The sequence below is a fragment of the Perognathus longimembris genome, chromosome 23 (assembly GCF_023159225.1).
Source record: "Perognathus longimembris pacificus isolate PPM17 chromosome 23, ASM2315922v1, whole genome shotgun sequence".
In the NCBI taxonomy this organism is placed as follows: Eukaryota; Metazoa; Chordata; class Mammalia; order Rodentia; family Heteromyidae; genus Perognathus; species Perognathus longimembris.
Window position 1 is genome coordinate 34,292,069 of NC_063183.1, and position 18,198 is coordinate 34,310,266.

Here is an 18,198-nt window from a genome sequence, read left to right on the forward strand (position 1 = left end):
TCTGTAGTGACGTCATTGGGGGAGGCTTAACAGAAAAGGCTTCCTAGTTTTTGACTGACTTTGGCATACTTGATAAAAGTTTACTTTTCAGCGTAAGAGACCCAGTGAATTTAAATGAGGGACTTACTTAACAGATATATTTGGATAGTTATGTATACTATCTAGCACAGCGCCTTTTCACGCATACGGGATTCCAAAATAATACCGGATTTCGCAGTGGGAGAGGAAAGTGGAGTGTTGGTGGGAAGCCATTCATTGTATAGCTGGGTGAATTGAGATGGGACCTACAGAGTACTTCAACCCCAGAGCAAAAAATATCCATGGCTCCATTCTCTCATTTTAGCCTGTTAGATTTCCACACGAAGCACTGTACTGACGTGTGGTCAGTGCGTGTGTCCCTCTTAGGCCAGACGACTAATAAAAATGAAAGAAACTTCCATTTCCCACAAATAAGCAATGTGAATGCATTGCAGGCAAAGTGGTGCTGTAGCATAGCTTGCTTGCTGAGCATTTCTGTTTCCGTGGCTGTCAGAAGAGCTGTGAGTCTGCACTCTGCACCACTTTCCAAAGTTTTACTCGGTGACCGGGGGTTAACGAGGAACCAAGAAGTCTATGGTGGCATCCCACAGGGCAGCCCCGGGGGAGGCTTCACATGCGACTTCTAGAAAGCCGCTCACGTGGACCCAAAGCCAATGCCCTCGATGCAGCTGCCCGAGTGCAGACATCCCGCCTGCCGCCTCCATCCCCACAGTGCGCCCCGCCCCGGCGGAGGGCAGCCCCGCCGCTCCTGCAGGACGTGGGGGGCCCGGGGCTGCGGTCCCGCGGGGCCCTGTCCTCGCGCACGCTCACCAGGCCAGGTCAGGCAGACACCACGAGGAAGATGAAGCCGTAGTCTAAAGGAAGCGCGCCAGCGGGGGTTTCAGTCTTAGAGGCACGTGACTCTTTCCTAACTTCTGATACATCTTTTAAAACATTTGTTTTTCCATTAGCATCCGTACCCTTCTGAAGAGCAGAAGAAACAATTAGCGCAAGACACAGGACTTACAATTCTCCAAGTAAACAACTGGTGAGTGACCCCAAAATCAATATCTTGGCTAAATAATTGTTTGCTGCTTTCTCTTTCTTTTTTTCTCTCCCCCCCCCCTCGTTTTTGATTTTACTTCAAAAACAAATGAAACTGCAGATGATCTATTCCTCCCTCGAGAGGTGGAAGAGGCCCAGGGAAACGGGCTGTGTAAGAGTCCTCTTTCCTCTTGTTCCCTTGTTCTTCCTCCGCACCCCGTTTCCGTCACCTTCTATGCTTAAAAATGCTCAGATGCAACCGCTAATTCTGGTTGGGTCACTCCAGATAAAACCATTTTCGCTGTGTGTGTGTGTGCCTGTGTGTGTGTGTGTGTGTGCGTGCATGCACGTGTGTGTATGTGTGTGTGTGCGTGCCTGCCTGTGTGTGCATGTGCATGCATGTGTGTGCGTGCGTGCCTGTGCGTACATGCGTGTGTGCATCCATGCGTGCGTGTGCACGTGCGTGCATGCGCACGTGCACGTGCGTGTGTGTGTGAGATGGGGTGGAGGTTGTTGCATAGTCCCCACACCCAGTGTCCACTCTGAGTTGGTTTCTTTTGTCCAGGTGTGAGGGTGTTGTGGGTGCAGTCTCCTCCTAATAGAAATTCATTTACCCTAATTTTGTTTTAAATCGAGAAAAAGGGTTTTCCATTTCCGTCGGCGCTCTAGAAGATGGCTGCGGCGGTGGAGAGGGCCGTCGGCCTTTGTGCATGGCTTAGAGGGGAACTGAGGACAAGGAGGGGCTGAGGATTAAATAAAATGATCACAGCGGCCAAGAAATGATATAGGAATTACTTATCAAAATACTGGCCCAGGTTTTATCAGCAGCTTAATTTTGTTCAGTACATTCTTGGGGTGATGTTCAGATTAATTGAACTGACAGTTCTCTTTCAAAATTCAGGGAAAGTATTTGCACGGATTTCAGGCCTTATACAAACTTAATTACATGGAACTCCATTTTATCATTCTAATTCCATGTAGCAGAGGTTGTATTTACAAATGAGAAGTCTCTGCCTTTATTCACAGCTTTCCTTAATATATTTATCAAAGCAGGTTCATTTACAAAGTGCTCTATCTGTGGGACACAGGCAGGCAGACATTAACAAAGCTTTTAGGTTTATCAGGCTCGCTGCCTGATGAGCTACCCGAGGGTCAATTGATTTTGTGGTTCTGTGATTCATTTTTTTCTCATTTTTCTAGGATCACAATGAGAGACATGCTTGGAGAATTAGCCAGTTTGTCTGCCTTATCTGTCAGGCAATTTTTTTTTTCCCAGGGAAGTCAAGCTACTTAAATTGGCCACAGGAACTGCCGTTATCTGACTTTAATGCACCCTATAGTGCGGATAGCATTTCAATTATACCAGTAACCAAAGCTTAGCTGCAGCCCTTTCATGCCCAGTGCTGTACAGAAAGTGATGTGCCTACCTACAGAAGCAGAAAATTGAGTTGCCTTGCTTCTGTCAGGGTGATTAATGCAGAAATAAACTGCTAACCTGAAAAGAAAGGCAGAAAGGAAGGATAGACAATACAGACTTGAATTCACTTTAATTTTCTTCTAGAGATTGGAACTACGTACATTTAAAGATACCCTTTAGACCAAAAACTTGGAATAAAGGACATAATCCACAGGGGGAGTGGCCTCTATGGAGATGAGTCTCGTGGAATGAGTGTATAGGGCAGATAAATGTGTGCCTTCTTGTGGTGGTCCAGTCAAGCACTGGGTGTTCTGGATTATTCTAATAGACACATTTTGTGTTAGCTACAAGAAAGTGTTTGCCCTGAACATGGTTTTGAAGGGAGCTGGGAGGTGTAGAGCCGCTCTTGATGTCATTAATGTTGCCTTAGAGCCGTTACTCCTGTAGATTTCAGGCAAGCTACGGGCTGTTGTGATGGGAATTTTTGAGAGAAGTGCAGTTTCTGCATCGCCACTTGGCTGTGGCACCGCCTCTTGCTCTTTTGGAAGATGTTCTTGTATCTCACCCATTTCCTGTAGTTTCCATGTAGTCTTTGCACGGGAAGGGAAGGAAGTTCCATCTGCGGAGAACGGTGTTTCCCCCACACACCTGGCTGCCCCGGGGGACAGCCCCCCTCTGCCCCAGTCCCATCCCGCCCAGGCGTGTACCAGGGGTTTAGCTGATGCGATGTTTTCAGTGTCTTGTTTCTGCTCTTTGAGCCCACATCACCAGGGGTGAGGACGTGACAGTGTGTCACAGGGCAGGCTTCCCACAGCTCCGTACAAGCTTTGACACCTGCATCTCTAGAAAGAATTCCATCTTCCTGATTTTCACACTTCCTTCTGAAAAATTCTGTAATCCTGCCCTCAGGCAGGTTCTTAGTTAACGGCTGCCATAACTTTGATAATAAGGCGTGACTCATGAGGCTGCTGTATAGCAAAGGCCCTACAAGGCTGCCAAGAATTTCATAGAGAGACCCAATTTCTGGAGATTTCACAAAGAAATTTAAACGAGAAGACCTCCCCACCCCCTCCTTTGGTGTCTTTAACCGTGCCCCAGTCGGTGCCTTGCCAACACGAGCTGCTCACAACAGAGAAAGCCGTCCCCTGATCTCAGCCGCACGGAAGGGGAGGCCGGTCCAGGCTCAGGTGTTGCAAGGTTGGAACCCCCAACCTCAGAGTAGTGGAAAAACCCTGCCAACCAGGCAGCCGGGACAGACCTGCTGGCCCTGTCCTGCTTCCCACCTCTCGAGGTGGGGGGGCCCCGCGGCCCGCAGGGAGGAAGCGCGGAGCGTGGCTCTGCGCACGTGGCCAGAGCCGTAGGCAGTCAGGACGCACGGCCCAAGTGTGCACCTCAGAACACACGAGGAAGTGTAGAAGGAAATTGAAGACGGGTTGTACCTCCGCCTCGCGTGTTCCGGGCGCAGCGGGCTTTGCCCACGTGCCCACCCGAGGGAGTGTGCGATGAGCAGCCGGATCCAGGTGTGATTTTGGAGGAGTGATGCTCATTTCTCCTAGAGTGAGCTCTCAAGCCCTTGAAGCAAAGCGTGATGCCGGATGAGGCCAGATGTGGTGGTGTCGCACGCCGGTGACACAGGCACTGGGGAGGCTGAGGCAGCACGATGGCGAGGCAGCCGAACCCCCAGTGGGCGCGCTCGGAGTTAGCAAAGGAAGTCGCCACCGGAAGGCCCGCTTCCCGTGCAGGGAGTCAGGTAGAGTCAAGGCAGCTCGGAGCAGCCAGAGCATGCGCGTCACGAGAGAAGAGCGGGACGCAGAGTTTTCCATCCCGGGCTTCCGTGACCGGCGCACACTGGAGAGGCCAAGGCGGATGGTTGGCGGGATGCTGAGTGAAGCTGTTGGGGTAGGAGAGCAGGAGGGCACACGGTCAGGGTCAGCAGCCAGATCTCACAGGGCTCAAATCCTAGCCCCCCTCCCCCCCCCATTTGATCAATAAAAGAGTTGCCTTCTATAAATGACCTCCTGTCACGTTGGTTATGTTTGCAAAGTGGCGCCATCCAGCCGTGAGACTTTGGGAAGTGCTGCATTCTATGCGCTTGGCACAGTGGGCCCGGCCATTGGTGGCGGCCATTGCCGGAATCGTTGAGAATAAGTAACTGTGAAAGAGGGAGAGATGCGTGATCTCATACGGTGATAGAAATAATTCGTCACTAAATAGCTTACAAACAAGGTGGAATTTTCTTCTGGGGGAAAAGGGCATGTTGGGGAGGAGAGACTGTGCGCTGTGCGTGGCTTCGATGGTAAAGCAAGCCGCGCTGCTGTAGCTTCTTGGAGTTCTTGGACACCGGGGCAGAGGAGGGAGGCCTAGGAGGCGAGCGGTTCCAAGGAACGGGGAGGTTGGATGTTTTCAAGAATGGCTTGGGTATTGATACTGGTGTCTTCATAAGAGAAGTGTTTATACTCATTGACAAAAAAAAAATTTTTAATGAAATTTCTTGATTGAATAATTTGTTGGAATGCATTTGTACATCTTTGACAGTAGTAATCAGTGAAATATGGCAGAGTCTTCATTTTGACAGTTAAAATCCCTTAAGCTAAAACTACTCTAGGAAAATACCAACACACTCTGCTCTCGTGTATCTTCCCCCAGTGCTGTACCGGAACTGCAACGTTAGCCATAAAGTTCTGATTTCCAATTTGTTGTTGCTGCTGGGACGTTACGGGATGAATGCTTTTGCTTTTGTTTTGTTTTGCCAGTCCTGGGCCTTGAACTCAGGGCCTGAGCACTGTCCCTGGCTTCTTTTTGCTCAAGGCTAGCACTCTGCCACTTGAGCCACAGCGCCGCTTCTGGCTTTTCTGTTTATGTGGTGCTGAGGAATCGAACCCAGGGCTTCATGTATGTGAGGCGAGCACTGTACTGCTAAGGTGCATTCCCAGACCATGACTTGTTTTCTTTAGGGGAGACTGGAGGGGCGTGCGTGTGTATGTGTGTGTGTGTGTTCATTCTAATGTGCACAAGAGACAGCGCTGTTGGAACATCCTAGTGTTGATTACAATATCACAGGAACAAGAGTCCTGCCCTCAGGAAAGCAGTCCTTTTCCCAGGCCCCTCAGCCCTGGTAGACTGGGGAACACAGGCCTGTGATGTGCAGTAGGTGGGTTCAAGTCGAGGGGTCACTGCAGGCCTGGTGGCAGTGGGTCTCTCAGCCTGCCTGGTCTGATGAGTAGGAGGCTGGGAGGAGCAGAGGGTCCGAAGTCACACCCCTTCACAGCAGCAGAGTGTGTGCTGTGTGACCCATGAAGAGAGCAGACGCGAGGCGCTGCGTGGGGAGAGCGTGGGGAGAGCGGGACAGAGAGGGCCAGCTAGGATGGAGGGAAATAACTTTGTAGTAAAGATACAGAATAACTGGGGGCGGGGAATATGGCCTAGTGGCAAGAGTGCTTGCCTCGTCTACGTGAGGTCCTGGGTTCGATTCCCCAATACCACATATACAGAAAATGGCCAGAAGTGGCGCTGTGGCTCGAGTGGCAGAGTGCTAGCCTTGAGCGGGAAGAAGCCAGGGACAGTGCTCAGGCCCTGAGTCCAAGGCCCAGGACTAGCAATAATAATAATAATAATAATAATAATAATAATGGATTTAGTTTCAACAACTTTGAAAAAGATACGGAATCACTGGCCAGTGGCACAGGAAATCAGATGAGTTGCGGCGATCACTGGACACTTGCATCTCAAAGGAGGAGGGATTGAAGGATGCTGTGCCAACCTGCGGGCGAGGGAGCAGAGATACAGCTCGGGGCCCAGCCCGGGGGCCCAGGGCCTTCTCTGCCCGGCACTTGTCGCCGTGGCCGCCCTCGTGGCATAGGTGCCACGTCTGGCGATTAGCTCCCAATGACATCTGTGTTTTGGCCAGACGTGGCAGCCGCTAGCCTCAGTGTCCGCATTACTGTGCAGAGGAGGCGCGCGTGCAGTCCTGCGGGAGAGCTGCGGGAGGGGGGCTGCCCCCCGCGACGGCCCGCCCGGGAGAGCCGGAGGGGAGGTGTCGGGGCGCCTGCCCGCCCGCGGCCGCCGGCGAGCGCGTGGGCCCGAGTGAGCAAGAGCCGCTCTCCATTTCTGCACGGAGTCTGCCCACTCCCTCTCCATGCGCTTGCTACCGTTTCTGGAACGATGCCCGTGCAGAGAAGCACGAGGAGGCGGACGAGCCGCGCAGAGACGCACACGGCCCGAGGGATTGCTCTGGGATGACGGCGGCCTTGTTGCTGCCGGGCCCCCGCCCCGTGTCCCTGGGGGTAACCGTGGCGGGGACACGCGGACCCCAGTTCTGAAGCGAGGGAGTTGCACCTTTCCCGCCCCTGTGCCGGAGCGGTGGGTGGGGTCCCCGCCCGGGGTGGACTCGGCCGCGGGGGCCTCTGCCCGCCGCCCCGAGCCCGCACCTCCACACGCCGTCTCTCCCGAAACTCAGATGCGGCCCACGTTTGGGCAGGCAGCTGAGGCTCAGCAAGAGCCTTTTACGTTTGGTAAAGAAAAGGAGTAGAGGGGGTCATAAAAGGAAGGCATGCCAGAAAGGGGGCACCCGGGTGGGGGGGGGGCTGGGCGGCCCTCCCGCTCAGCCCCGCCAGCTTTGTGCCTTCCCCACGCCGCGCTGGCCGCGCTGGGAAGAAGCAAGGAAATATGGTTTTCATAGCACGCTGGCAGCATTATCTCAGGATGCAGATTTCTTTGCTGGGTTGGGATGCCAATAAGAGAAGAAAAAAAGTCCCTGGTTTAGAGGAAAGTGCACTGCCACAGAGCAAACACCAGACAACAAAAAGGAACGCAACAAGGTTTTGACACCGTTCCAAAAAATGCCCCTTAAACACATACAAATGAGAACTTTTTGAACATAAAGTTCCCCATGTTGAAAGTTACCATCTTTCTAAGGACTTTAAATATAAGGAAGAAACTTTGCTCAACATGTTCGTTTTTTTTCATATTTGAAGCTTTTTAGAATTAGTGCTTAAAGTCTCTTTATTAACGAAGACAATGAGCTCCAGGCAAGTGCAGCGTTAGGCTTTACCTACGTCTGTACCTCATTACACCAGGGTTTGGAAGGGAGACAGGGTTTGCTCCAGTAAGTCCTTTATTCATCTTAGTTGGCATGGTCTACATGCTTTCTCAAAGTAACACTGAAATAAAAGTCTACATTTCAGCCCGTTGCACGATTGTAAAGTAGAATCGTATTGCTTAGCTATTTCCTTATTTTTATATAGGAAAAGAGTAAAGATAACTCACTGACAGGATTACAAAACGATCACAGCTTAATTCAATAATCACTTCTAGCCCCCTTTACAGATAGATAAAACAAAAGTTGTAAAAACATCTAAAAAAAAACAAAGAATTTTCAAATTACCCTCATTTGTGGAATGCAAAAAAAAATGAGCATCAAATGGAGCTTCTAAATTACAAACTATTAAAAAGATTTTTTTTTAAAGAAAGATGAGAACGCTTCAAGGACATTTGTATTATTTCAACTTTTTTGACTCTTAAAAGTAAGAGTCTTGACTGCTAGCGCTCGGTTCTCGATTTTGCTGGTATGTTTTCCAGAAAATTTCCCCCCTCATTTCTTCCATTACTATTCAGCATGGAGGACTTGTCAAATTCTTTCCAAAACTTCCCTGGTGGAGAGGTACCTGATGAGTAGCCTCTGCCCAGGGCCTCGTTCACGGCACTCAGTCACTGGTCACCCCGCGCGCGCCCGAGCAGCCGCCTTCTACAAGTCACTTAACTGAGAATGCGCTCTGGTAACGAGTACACGCAAGTCCTGTGCACCTCACGATGCGGGGGACCCGCTGCCCCGCGCCCGCCCCCCCCCCCCCCCGCGAGGGGTTTTCAAGTGGGAGAGCGCACGGTACGAGGAGGGGGCGCTCCCAGGGGCTCCCCTGGAGATCTACCCGGGGAAGGTCCTCGGAGCCATGCCTGCTTGTAGGAACAAGGGAAACACCGTGATCCGTCTGCACAATTCTTCAGACTGGCATAGGAACCACAGAGCACCTTCGTGTTCTTTGTCACATGGCTTTCTCATGTCTTGTTCCTGCTTCCGTGTTTTATCCTAATCATAATAAAGAAGGTTGCCAGTTTTGTTTGGCGCCTGGGCAGGAATCAGGATCCTCACCGGGGACTGATCATTCTGCAGAGATTTGTGGCCTACTCCCTGCTCTCCCCTGCGTTTGTTAGTTCTGCTTTCAGGTTAACACTTTGGGAAGGTACCCTTTCCCTGGCAAGGTAAACACGGAGTGGTAGGAGATTTTCCACAGTCTCTAGATAGAGCTTATCTTTTAGATAAGTCCCTGCTGGCTGAGGTTTGAGGCTGTTTAATGTCAACCTCTGGAGTTTCAAACTTCCTTAAAGCCCGAGATAAGCCACAAAAGTTTACCCGTAAATTACCAAAGCAGTGGGTGGATCTGGGAACAAATCCTCTAAGATCCGAATGCAAATCTGCCTTAGAGTGTGAGCAAAAATACCCCTTTGGTGTGGGCTTCAAGGGCAGAACTGACCTTGGCCCCCCTCCCCCCCAGCTTTCATCTTCCAGGATTGATGGTAGGCCCCTTCCATGGGTATTCGTGTCCTTTAACCTGCTCAGCACTGACATTTTGGTAACATTGAAGTAAACGAACCACCTAATTTGGACCTGGATATTAGATGCCATTTCACCTTGAAAAAACTTACAAAATACACACTGGTTATCTTTACTACCGCACATGCACATTGTCAACTAAAATCCAGAAAAGCGCCCTCTTTGAGCGTGGCGAGACTTCTCGGGGCCATGAAGTGTGTTAGGACTGTGGTGTGGTGCTTTGAAATTGTGGATCTGATTCTTACTGCGTTGTTTGTCAGTGACATTGGTAGGCCTGCTGTTAGTAGAAAGCAGCACAGTGGAATTTGCCCACAGCTGGTTTGTGTCCTGTGTTACCTGAGGCCAGGTGAATTCCACATACTTGCTTGGCCATCTGTTGGAGCCCGGGAATCAGTGTGGTTCTTTGGTAAACACACAGGTGTCCTGGGGCCCTGCGGAGGCCCCACGGTTCTGTGTGTGGTGTTTGCTATAATGGACCACCGCACCGGATGGGAACGACCAGGAGGAACTCCTGGTGGATCCGAATAGTCAAAGTCACAGAGAGTGACTCTGCTCATAATTTTTTCCTAACCATATTGCTAACGCAGTGTCAGTAAACAGGAAACAAGTGATGTGTAAACTCATTAGCAGCAAAGGAAACACAATGGGTTACTTATTAAAACCCACAGAAGGATTTGTAGGACCGTCCGGGCGCTAGCAGAGGCCACGGGCTGGTGTCGCGTTCTGAGGGCTCACTCCAGGGCACTTTGTCAGCTTACCGGCTTTTGACATGAAGTGCGCTCCAGGTATGATTTATTGAGTAGCCTTCTGACAGGAGCGAGACACTGGAATCTTCCAGTCCTCGCTGAGCTCCAGTTCTATTTTCATTACCTTCTCCGAGTATTACATTTAGTCAGCCGAGTTATGTGTAGTTCTGGGAGATTCTCTCTTGTTCCCAGAAGTCATTGTTCAACTCATAATAAAATTATGCTATCAATTTGCCACAAGAGAAACACTGGAGTTCACTAAATTATTGCCATGTGTTTTGCACTAAAGACAAAGTGATACCAATTAAAAAAACAACCACCCCTGGATTTTATTTTTTTAATGGTGTGCGAGGAGGACTGAGACTGGCCCGCAAGGGAGGCCCTGTCTCCCTTCCACACGTTACAAATTTCATTTTCCTTAATTAGAAAATGGCGCTTATGGAGGAGGAGCAAGAGGTTTAAATGGGGGGAAGAGGAAGAATGAAACCTGAGCTGAGTCCTAAATAATATGTCAGAAGATGACAACTGGCTTCCCACAAGACTATTTCATTTGAAAGATTTGCTAGGTTACATTAGGCTCAGATAGATCTTTCTGGAAATGGGGCCATAACCCACAGACTAAGAAACGCGTCCGCTGCAGAGCGGGGCGGGTAAGTGACGCGGCGCCCGGGGGTTGCGTCTGGGTGGCCAACCCCTGCCCCGCAGCGCTTACCCCGGGGGACGGTTCCCAGGACGGACGTCGGGTCCCCACAGATGGGAAATGCCGTCGTGACACCGCAAGGGTGTCAGGTCTCAGGTTGTCAGAAGGAACGAATATCCATCCTACCATCTCAATTCATCTTCCACTAGATTAATTAAAGGATTGCCAATAATTTGGCCTGGGAAGGAAAGCTTGCCTCCCTGCCATAAATAAATCATGCCTGCCGATTTGCCATGAGGTTCATGATGAAGTAAATTTAGAATTTTAGACGTTATGAATAAGTCAAATTTCATTACAACAGAAAATCTTTATCCAGTAAAAATATTTCCAGCCCCAGGCAGTAACTCACTAATTTTAAATACCACATCTAATGATACCGTTTTATGAAGCAGTTGCGGGCGGCCTCTTACAGTGCGTTATAACGAACTGAGGACAAGCAGGTAAAACTTCCTAAGAGCACTGGTACTTGATGGAGAGGATGTGATTTCCCCCACCAACACAAGAAACTTGCTAGTGCCGCAAAAATACCTAGTGTTTCCGTGTTTAATTGTTGGGAAAACTATTCTAATGGCAAAACCTACAAAAAGACCAGAATAAATAAAAAAAAGAAGATTATTCTCTAGACATCACAGCGGAATAAAATCAGGTTGTCTTTCCTGAGTGAGCGCTCGAGTCTTTGGCTATGTGTCCAAGTGAGTTGACGGTCTGGAATCAGTCGTGGATTGACTTTGGACTGTTTTTTCCTGGCTTCTAGTCGCCAAGGACTTAGTGAGAAGTGCAGTGCTTAGCTCTCAGTAGGCACTCGGCCCTCAGAGTTGACTTGAGTTAAAGAAGCTTGGGAAGGGGCCGAGGAGGAAACCGTGCCTGACATCCACACGGGGGAGGAAGGGGGCACGGAACGTGGCATTCTTAGACTTGAAGTTAGTTTTGCGCCAGAGGAAAGAAGGCGGACACCATCGCGGAGAGCACGGAGGGAAACTGAGGGACAGAACCTGCTGGTGTGTGAGACGCAGCGGGAGGAGAGGCGCCCAGGTCCCCCAGACGCAGACGGCCTGGTGTGCGGACAGAGGACGCCGCCGGGCGGGGCGGTGGGCAGTGGACAGGGACTCGGAGCTCGGTCTCATTCCAGCCCCAGACAATGTGTGTCATCTTGGGCAATTTAGCTTCTCTCGGGATCTGTTCCCTTATCCATTAAAGCATCAGGACGGGGTGATTTTTAAGGTTCTTACTATCCTTAAAATTCTATTATTTTATTATTCTAAGCCTGTGAATTGGAAAAAAAAATCTAGTCAAAGCAAGTGAGATGAAAAATGATTTTAACCATTGTATCCTGAATTGATTAGAAGAAGAGATGGAGAGACCAGTCATGGCAGACTATGGGTGACTTAAACAAAACCTGAATCAGAGACTTCGCTATTAAAATGAAGAAAAAGAAATCAATTTTTATCTCTATTGTTAAAAGCCATGGCAGGATTTGGTGACTAGTTCAGCTTGTGGTGAGAATAGAAAGAGGGGTGGGGAGGGAGGGGCAGAGGGGCTGCGGGGGTTCCCCCAGTGGGCTCCAGGCCTGGGGAGGGAGGGGCAGAGGGGCTGCTTCCGGGTTCCCCCAGCGGGCTCCAGGCCTCAGGGGGGGCAGAGGGGTGCCGGGTTCCCCCAGCGGGCTCCAGGCCTCAGGGGGGGCAGAGGGGCTGCGGGGTTCCCCCAGCGGGCTCCAGGCCTCAGGGGGGGCAGAGGGGCTGCGGGGTTCCCCCAGCGGGCTCCAGGCCTCGGGGGGGTGGGGCAGAGGGGCTGCGGGGTTCCCCCAGCGGGCTCCAGGCCTCGGGGCTTGAGTGGGAGCCAGCGGTTCTCCAGGCGGATGGCCTTGTTTTCGTAGTAGTCCGCGTGCCGTGCAGGTGAGCCCCGCGGGGAAGGGTCAGAATAACAGGACACGCCGGGGAGCCGCGCAGGCCCGGGAACGGTAGGTCTGAGGTCCCCTGTTATTCCGGGGGCGCGGAGGTTTTGACCAAGGCCGCCGGGAGGAGGCCGGGCGTTCAGTGAGGCCGAAGCCCACCACACTGGCCACTCGGGTGCAGACACCCCGCTCTGGGCGCCAGACTTGGGGTTTCCAGTCCCCGGCTGCAAAGACACTGAAGACACGATTAGAAAAATAGGATAGTAAAAGATAAAGCAAGCCATCCGTCCAGTTAGGTAGGCGCATGAAGGGTAAAGCTTACATGCCGTGTCAAAGTCGTGAAGGTTAAAAACCTTGTAAGAGTTGGGGGTCCCATCTCCGTGTTTTCTTGGGTGGTGGGGTGGTGGTTTTGCTTCCTGCCTGTGAAATTTCTTAGCATCCTAATCCCCCATCCGTGAGCCACAGAGCGAAACCCCCGTTTGCAGTGGCTGCTGCTGGTGCGGCCGGTGAGCCGGTTCCGCGGTCCGGGGCGAGGCCTCGGCGGCGACCGCCGTTCCCTTCCAGCTTGTTGCTCTCCTAGCGGTTCAAACCGTTCCAAAAGGAAGCCCTGGAGAAAACGGACTCGCTGTCTGTGAGACGTATAGTTTACTAAAGCTTTTATGTGAAGTGTATGGATGATGTTTTATCTCCTCCATTGCTTTGTTAAACTTTTTTAAATCCCTTGGTGCAGGGTAGATACCCTTATTAGACAAAATAATGTCTCGCCAGGTCAAAGTTCACAAAAAGCTATTGAACTTGGAGTCACAGAGAGATGACCAGACCAAAAAGTTTTCCCTACATCAACACCTTTGTTTGTCAAGGTCAGCTAACAGGTGGTAGGCCTTGACTCATTGGTGGCTAATGGTCTGTTTTGAAGATTCTTGACCACACAACAAAGGAGAGAATTAAGTTGGAATCAACAGGCACTTCCATCTATGTTACTTAAAGATTTTAGTCAGCAGGGCATTTGTGATATGCCCCCAGCATCACTGGCGGTAACTTAACAGGTTCCTTCTACCCCCCACCCACCCCACGTCCAGCCTTGTTCCCCTAGAAACCTCTTGTTTTTAGAGCTGTCTAGTCCCGTCCCTGTTGTTTGTCCTTCATTTCCTGAGGGTCTCATTCACAAGTTCACTGTCTGAACTGGCATGTTGCTAATCCAGGATTCATCTCTGTTAGGAATTCTTTCCAAAATGTGCCTATCTCTTGTCAAGTTCCTGAGTATTGTTGACATAGACAAACCCTGGAATCCCAAAAGAAAGTGCTTCTCAGTAAGACTGAAATGTTTTCTGGAAAAAAAAATACTCTTTCCGCTTGAATGAATCAGACTTGTTACCCATTCAGTCCTGGCTATATTTGGAGTAATGTATGAAAACTTTACAGTTTCCTCAGAAAACCAGAAATTCATACTAAAAAGGAATAGTATGACAGGTTGAGTCATTTTATGAGGATGTATTATTTTATGGCTCTTAAATCTTTAAAGGGAAGCATTAAATGCGACATCAAACAGTCAATGTAATCATAATTAAAATAGAGCTAAAGTTTATCATGTCTCCGGTGCTGCCCAGGTAAGGTCTGCCTGCCAAGGCTCAGTAGCAGTTAGTTTTTGAGAAGGTTGTACTCAGGAAGGGAGACACCCTATTGACGCTACCCGCTGGGTGTGACGTTACCTGCCTGTAATCCCAGCTTCTGGGGAGTCAGAGATGAGGAGAAGTGTGGCCAAGGCTAGAAGACCCAATTCCTGCAGCTAAGGGAGGCTGGACGGGGCTCGTGTGGTCCTTGCTACATGAGCGCGTAGGCGGAATTGTGGTCTGGCCAAAACACGTGAGACCTGCTCTGAAAAATATTGAAGCCAAAAAGCAGACGTGGCTGAAGTAGAACAATATTTGCCTAGCCAGTACAAGACCTGAGTTCAAATCTCGGTAGCGCCTAGGAAAAAAATAAAGGCTTTAAGTGTAACTGAAGGAAAGCTTGGCTCCATTAAAACAATTCGTTCTCCCACCCTACGTGGGTGGACAGTGCGGTTCACTGGTGTTCAAGGCCAGGGGGAGTCCCCCGGAAGTGCCTGCCAGAGTAGGTCCTCGGCTAATAGTGACTGGATACGTGCACTTGTGACCAGAGTGCCGAAAGACGAGCCTCAGGAGGCCTCTCCAGGCAGTGAGCCTGGACCGCGGCACCGGAGCTTCGTCTAGAGGTGTAAGGGTCAATTTCAAGTGTCAGATCATATTCGTTTACATTCTAGACAGTTCCTATGAAGGGATCCATCCTCTTAGCTGAGTTAAAAATTGGATACATTAAGTGAAACAAATTATGAGTGGAAAGGTCTTATTACATAACCTTCACCTCAAATTCTTATTTTCCAATACCTATCGAGGCATACCAAGGGAAGTAGTTTTCCCAGTTTTTGAAACTACCCAAATGTAATTTGGAACAAAACAAAATACCAACCATGTAGTTTTGTGCAGTCCTCAAACTTTCACCGTGGATTTAGGCTGAATTTGTTAAAAACTGACTTTTGGAAATTACTGTCCAGCTAGCAGGAGGGAGAAGGGGTACGCAGCGTGCTGTGGAGCTCTTTCCTCGGTTATTTTTATAAAAAAAAAAAAAACATTCTCTGGATCTGAACGCCGTGGATTAACCAGCCACGAGCGCGAGCCAGTCCCCGCCTGAATCTGTGACCTTGGCCCCCGGGCAGCCGGGGAACAGAGCAGTTGCGAAGGGAGTCACCCATCAAGGAGCCCAGAGGTCCCCAACTGTGTCCCCACCCAGGTGTCACCGGAACGCCGCGCACGCCACATCCCAGCGCGGTAGTGAAATCGCGTCCTGCTAGATTCTAACCCAAGTCAACTTTTCATTTTGATGACGAGAGGAGTGATTGTTTCATTTTTAGATGTACTTTTACGAACATTTACATTCACATAACCAGTAGCATAAAATTGCTAGTGATTTAGCTGGCTAGGAACTTGTAACCAAATATGCTTGGGGGTTTGTTTAGTCTTTTTTTCTCCTTTCCCTTTCTCTTTAGCTCTCAGGTAAATTTCACTGCATGACAGCATTCCATGGTAGACAAAGCTCACAGGGAGAGGGAGGAAGCAAAACAAACATCACAAAGCCAGTACAATACCTTGTTTATCAAGAAAAACAAGGAATGCAAGCTACATGGAAAGGGGCCTGCTGGAAGCTATTTTAAATGCCTTCGAGTTAAAACCATCAGTGACCAGAAAGCAGAAGGCAAATTCTAGAGGCTACTCCACCAAGGGAAGATGCTGGTGAATTGCCTAGTGCACATTTTAATTAAACTATCATCTTGAGATTTTTTTTTGTGTATTGATTTGCACAGTACTTAAAAAGCACCCCCCCCCTCCCGAATGTTAAAGCGTGTGCCTTCAGCTTGACTCTATGAAAAGAAATTACCCATCTTTGGAATTGTTATGAAGTGGTGGGGGGAGGGGGAACAAATGGTGGACATGTTCTCTTCTCTTTTTCAATATGTTTAAATTTCAACTGTTCATATAATTATGCTGGCATGTATTTCTTCCTGGCTGTAGTCACGCAGAAAAATTTTAAACATGAGAAATTGGACAACTCTAATGTGGTGTAAAAATCTACTTACACATTGTATTTCTTTCAATATTCGTTACCAATAGTAGGCGCATTGTTAAAATTAGAGGAAAATGTTAGCATTGTGCGCTAACACGTTGATGTGATAAATGTAGAAATGCCAAATACTTTGTTCATGTTGCAAAGAGGAAGTGTGAAGGGAATGGAATGTTACACGTAGTGCCGAGTTTAGGCTGAGGAGAGGTCGTGGTCAGCAGGAAGCAGCACCCAGTCTGAGGAGGGAGCAGCCATCCTTGGTTACCCACAGTGCCCTCGTGTGTCCTCCACCCTGTGCTCAGGAGAAAGCGAGGCCCGCGCTGAGGCGCCACTGGGTCCCCAGGCCCTCCTGCCAGCCATGGCGCACAGAGGGGGCAGAATTCCCCGCCTAGCCTCCACGTGTTCCAGCACTGGCCCCTCTTCCCTGCCCGCAGCGCAAATGCTTACCCGGGGCATCAGTTTTGGAAACAGATCTTTTTAAATATGGTGAAGGAAAAACAGCATGATTAAGGAGGTAAAGAATTCTATGATGTAGATGTAGAGGTCTTTCTCAGTGACTGGTTAGAATCTGTATGAGTGAATGTATGTGTGCATGTATGTCATCTATCAATTATTTATCTATCATCTGTCTACCTACCTACTTACTTACCCACCTGCCTATCTGCCTTGCCTGCCTACTTGCTATCCATCTCCAGGGCTTGTGAGTAGTGGCCCTGTGAAGACCATCTGACTTTCCCAGGGGTTTTCTTTACACCACAAACTCTCTGGAAGACAGAATAGCTTTTGGTGCTGAGTTTGGTTCTGTGTTCAAGAGTGAGCTACAGGTACCCACCGAACTATCACAAGCATTCCAGACTGGAAGTAGTGCCCAGAAGGTCACACCTTAGCCCTTCCTCTTTCTAGGGCAGGTGTCCTCGCGCTCGTCGACCAGCTTGTCTAAGCGCTTGTAAACGGCCCGTGCTGGAATGCTGGTGGCGATGGGGGAGGCTGGAAAATCGCTCATGTCTCAGGTCCATCCAGTACCTGGTGTGCAGGAGAATCCATTGTTAGGACTTCTTAACTCACTTTGCTCCTTGGAAAGAATAAAAATTTCCAACCTGGAAGTAATCTCTCCTCAGTAATAAATGATAAGATTGTTTCCTTTGCTTTTTTTCATAATCACCTTCCATGTACACAGAAGGCCTGTCCTCATTCTAATAAATGAGATCTCAACCTCTGCTAGTCACATACTTCTCAGAGCATAATAAACCTAGGAATGCCCCCACCACACTGTCATTCCCTACAATCTCAGGTTCCTCCTATCAGTTCCTAATAACTACACCCAAAAAGCAAATGAACAAAGACAAATGACAACATAAAGGAAACCTCTCATTCTTAATAAGTTTGGTGGAAATATGTTAACTAATCTTAAAAAAAAAAGACCATAATCAGTATTCCTCCTTTTGTTGGTGGTTGAATTTTAAATTAATTGGATTTTTTAAAATGGCAACAGATGGCTCTCATTTTATTAGATTTTAAATTCATAAAAATTATGAGCTATACCTTTGGCTCGCGCCGCGTCGTGGAGTCAGACCCACCTCCCTGCCTGTGCCCTCGGCGCCCGGGGGCCGGACACCAGCCCTGGCTTCCCCCCGGCCCCCCGCCCCCCCGCGGCAGTCCACGGCAGTGTCTGACGTGTGGTAGGCGTGAGCGAGCCAGTCCACCCGTAGCATGCCGGGACTGGCCATGTCCTGTTTCAGTCAGCACCATCAAGTCCGCTTTGCTGAATGGTGACTGACTTCCTAATGTTTCTCTCTGCATGCTAAAAAACATATAGCTATGACTAAGTAGCCATTAGCCCTCAAGGAATATTCCCCTTCCACATACACTTAGCCTCTGTGGTAGCTGGATGCTAATTAGAGTCTTGTACACTGCCTTTCAGTGATTGGTGACCACCTTGGAGGCCTGCTCTGTGAGATGTTCAATAATCTGCATATCTGTCTATTAATGTGTTTATCTGTCCTAGCTATAGAAATGTTAAACGATGTGACACTAATGTGGAGTTAGATTAAAAGAACGTTACTTTGTATGGGCACAGATGTCATTTGGAGACAGCTCGGCACTTCAGCAAGATTCCTGGCAGGTTGATGCCACTCGTTT

The 18,198-nt window shown here is 49.3% G+C and overlaps 1 protein-coding gene across 5 annotated transcripts in view; it reads left to right on the forward strand.

Moving 5' to 3' along the window:
- The window catches only part of Meis2 (Meis homeobox 2), a 174,338-nt gene that overhangs the window by 123,692 nt on the left and 32,448 nt on the right, over positions 1-18,198 (forward strand). For all 5 annotated transcript variants that reach the window (XM_048331942.1, XM_048331939.1, XM_048331940.1 and 2 more), the window contains exon 9: positions 990-1,066. In XM_048331942.1, the coding sequence (XP_048187899.1) occupies positions 990-1,066 (77 nt within the window). The remainder of the gene's footprint in view (positions 1-989; positions 1,067-18,198) is intronic.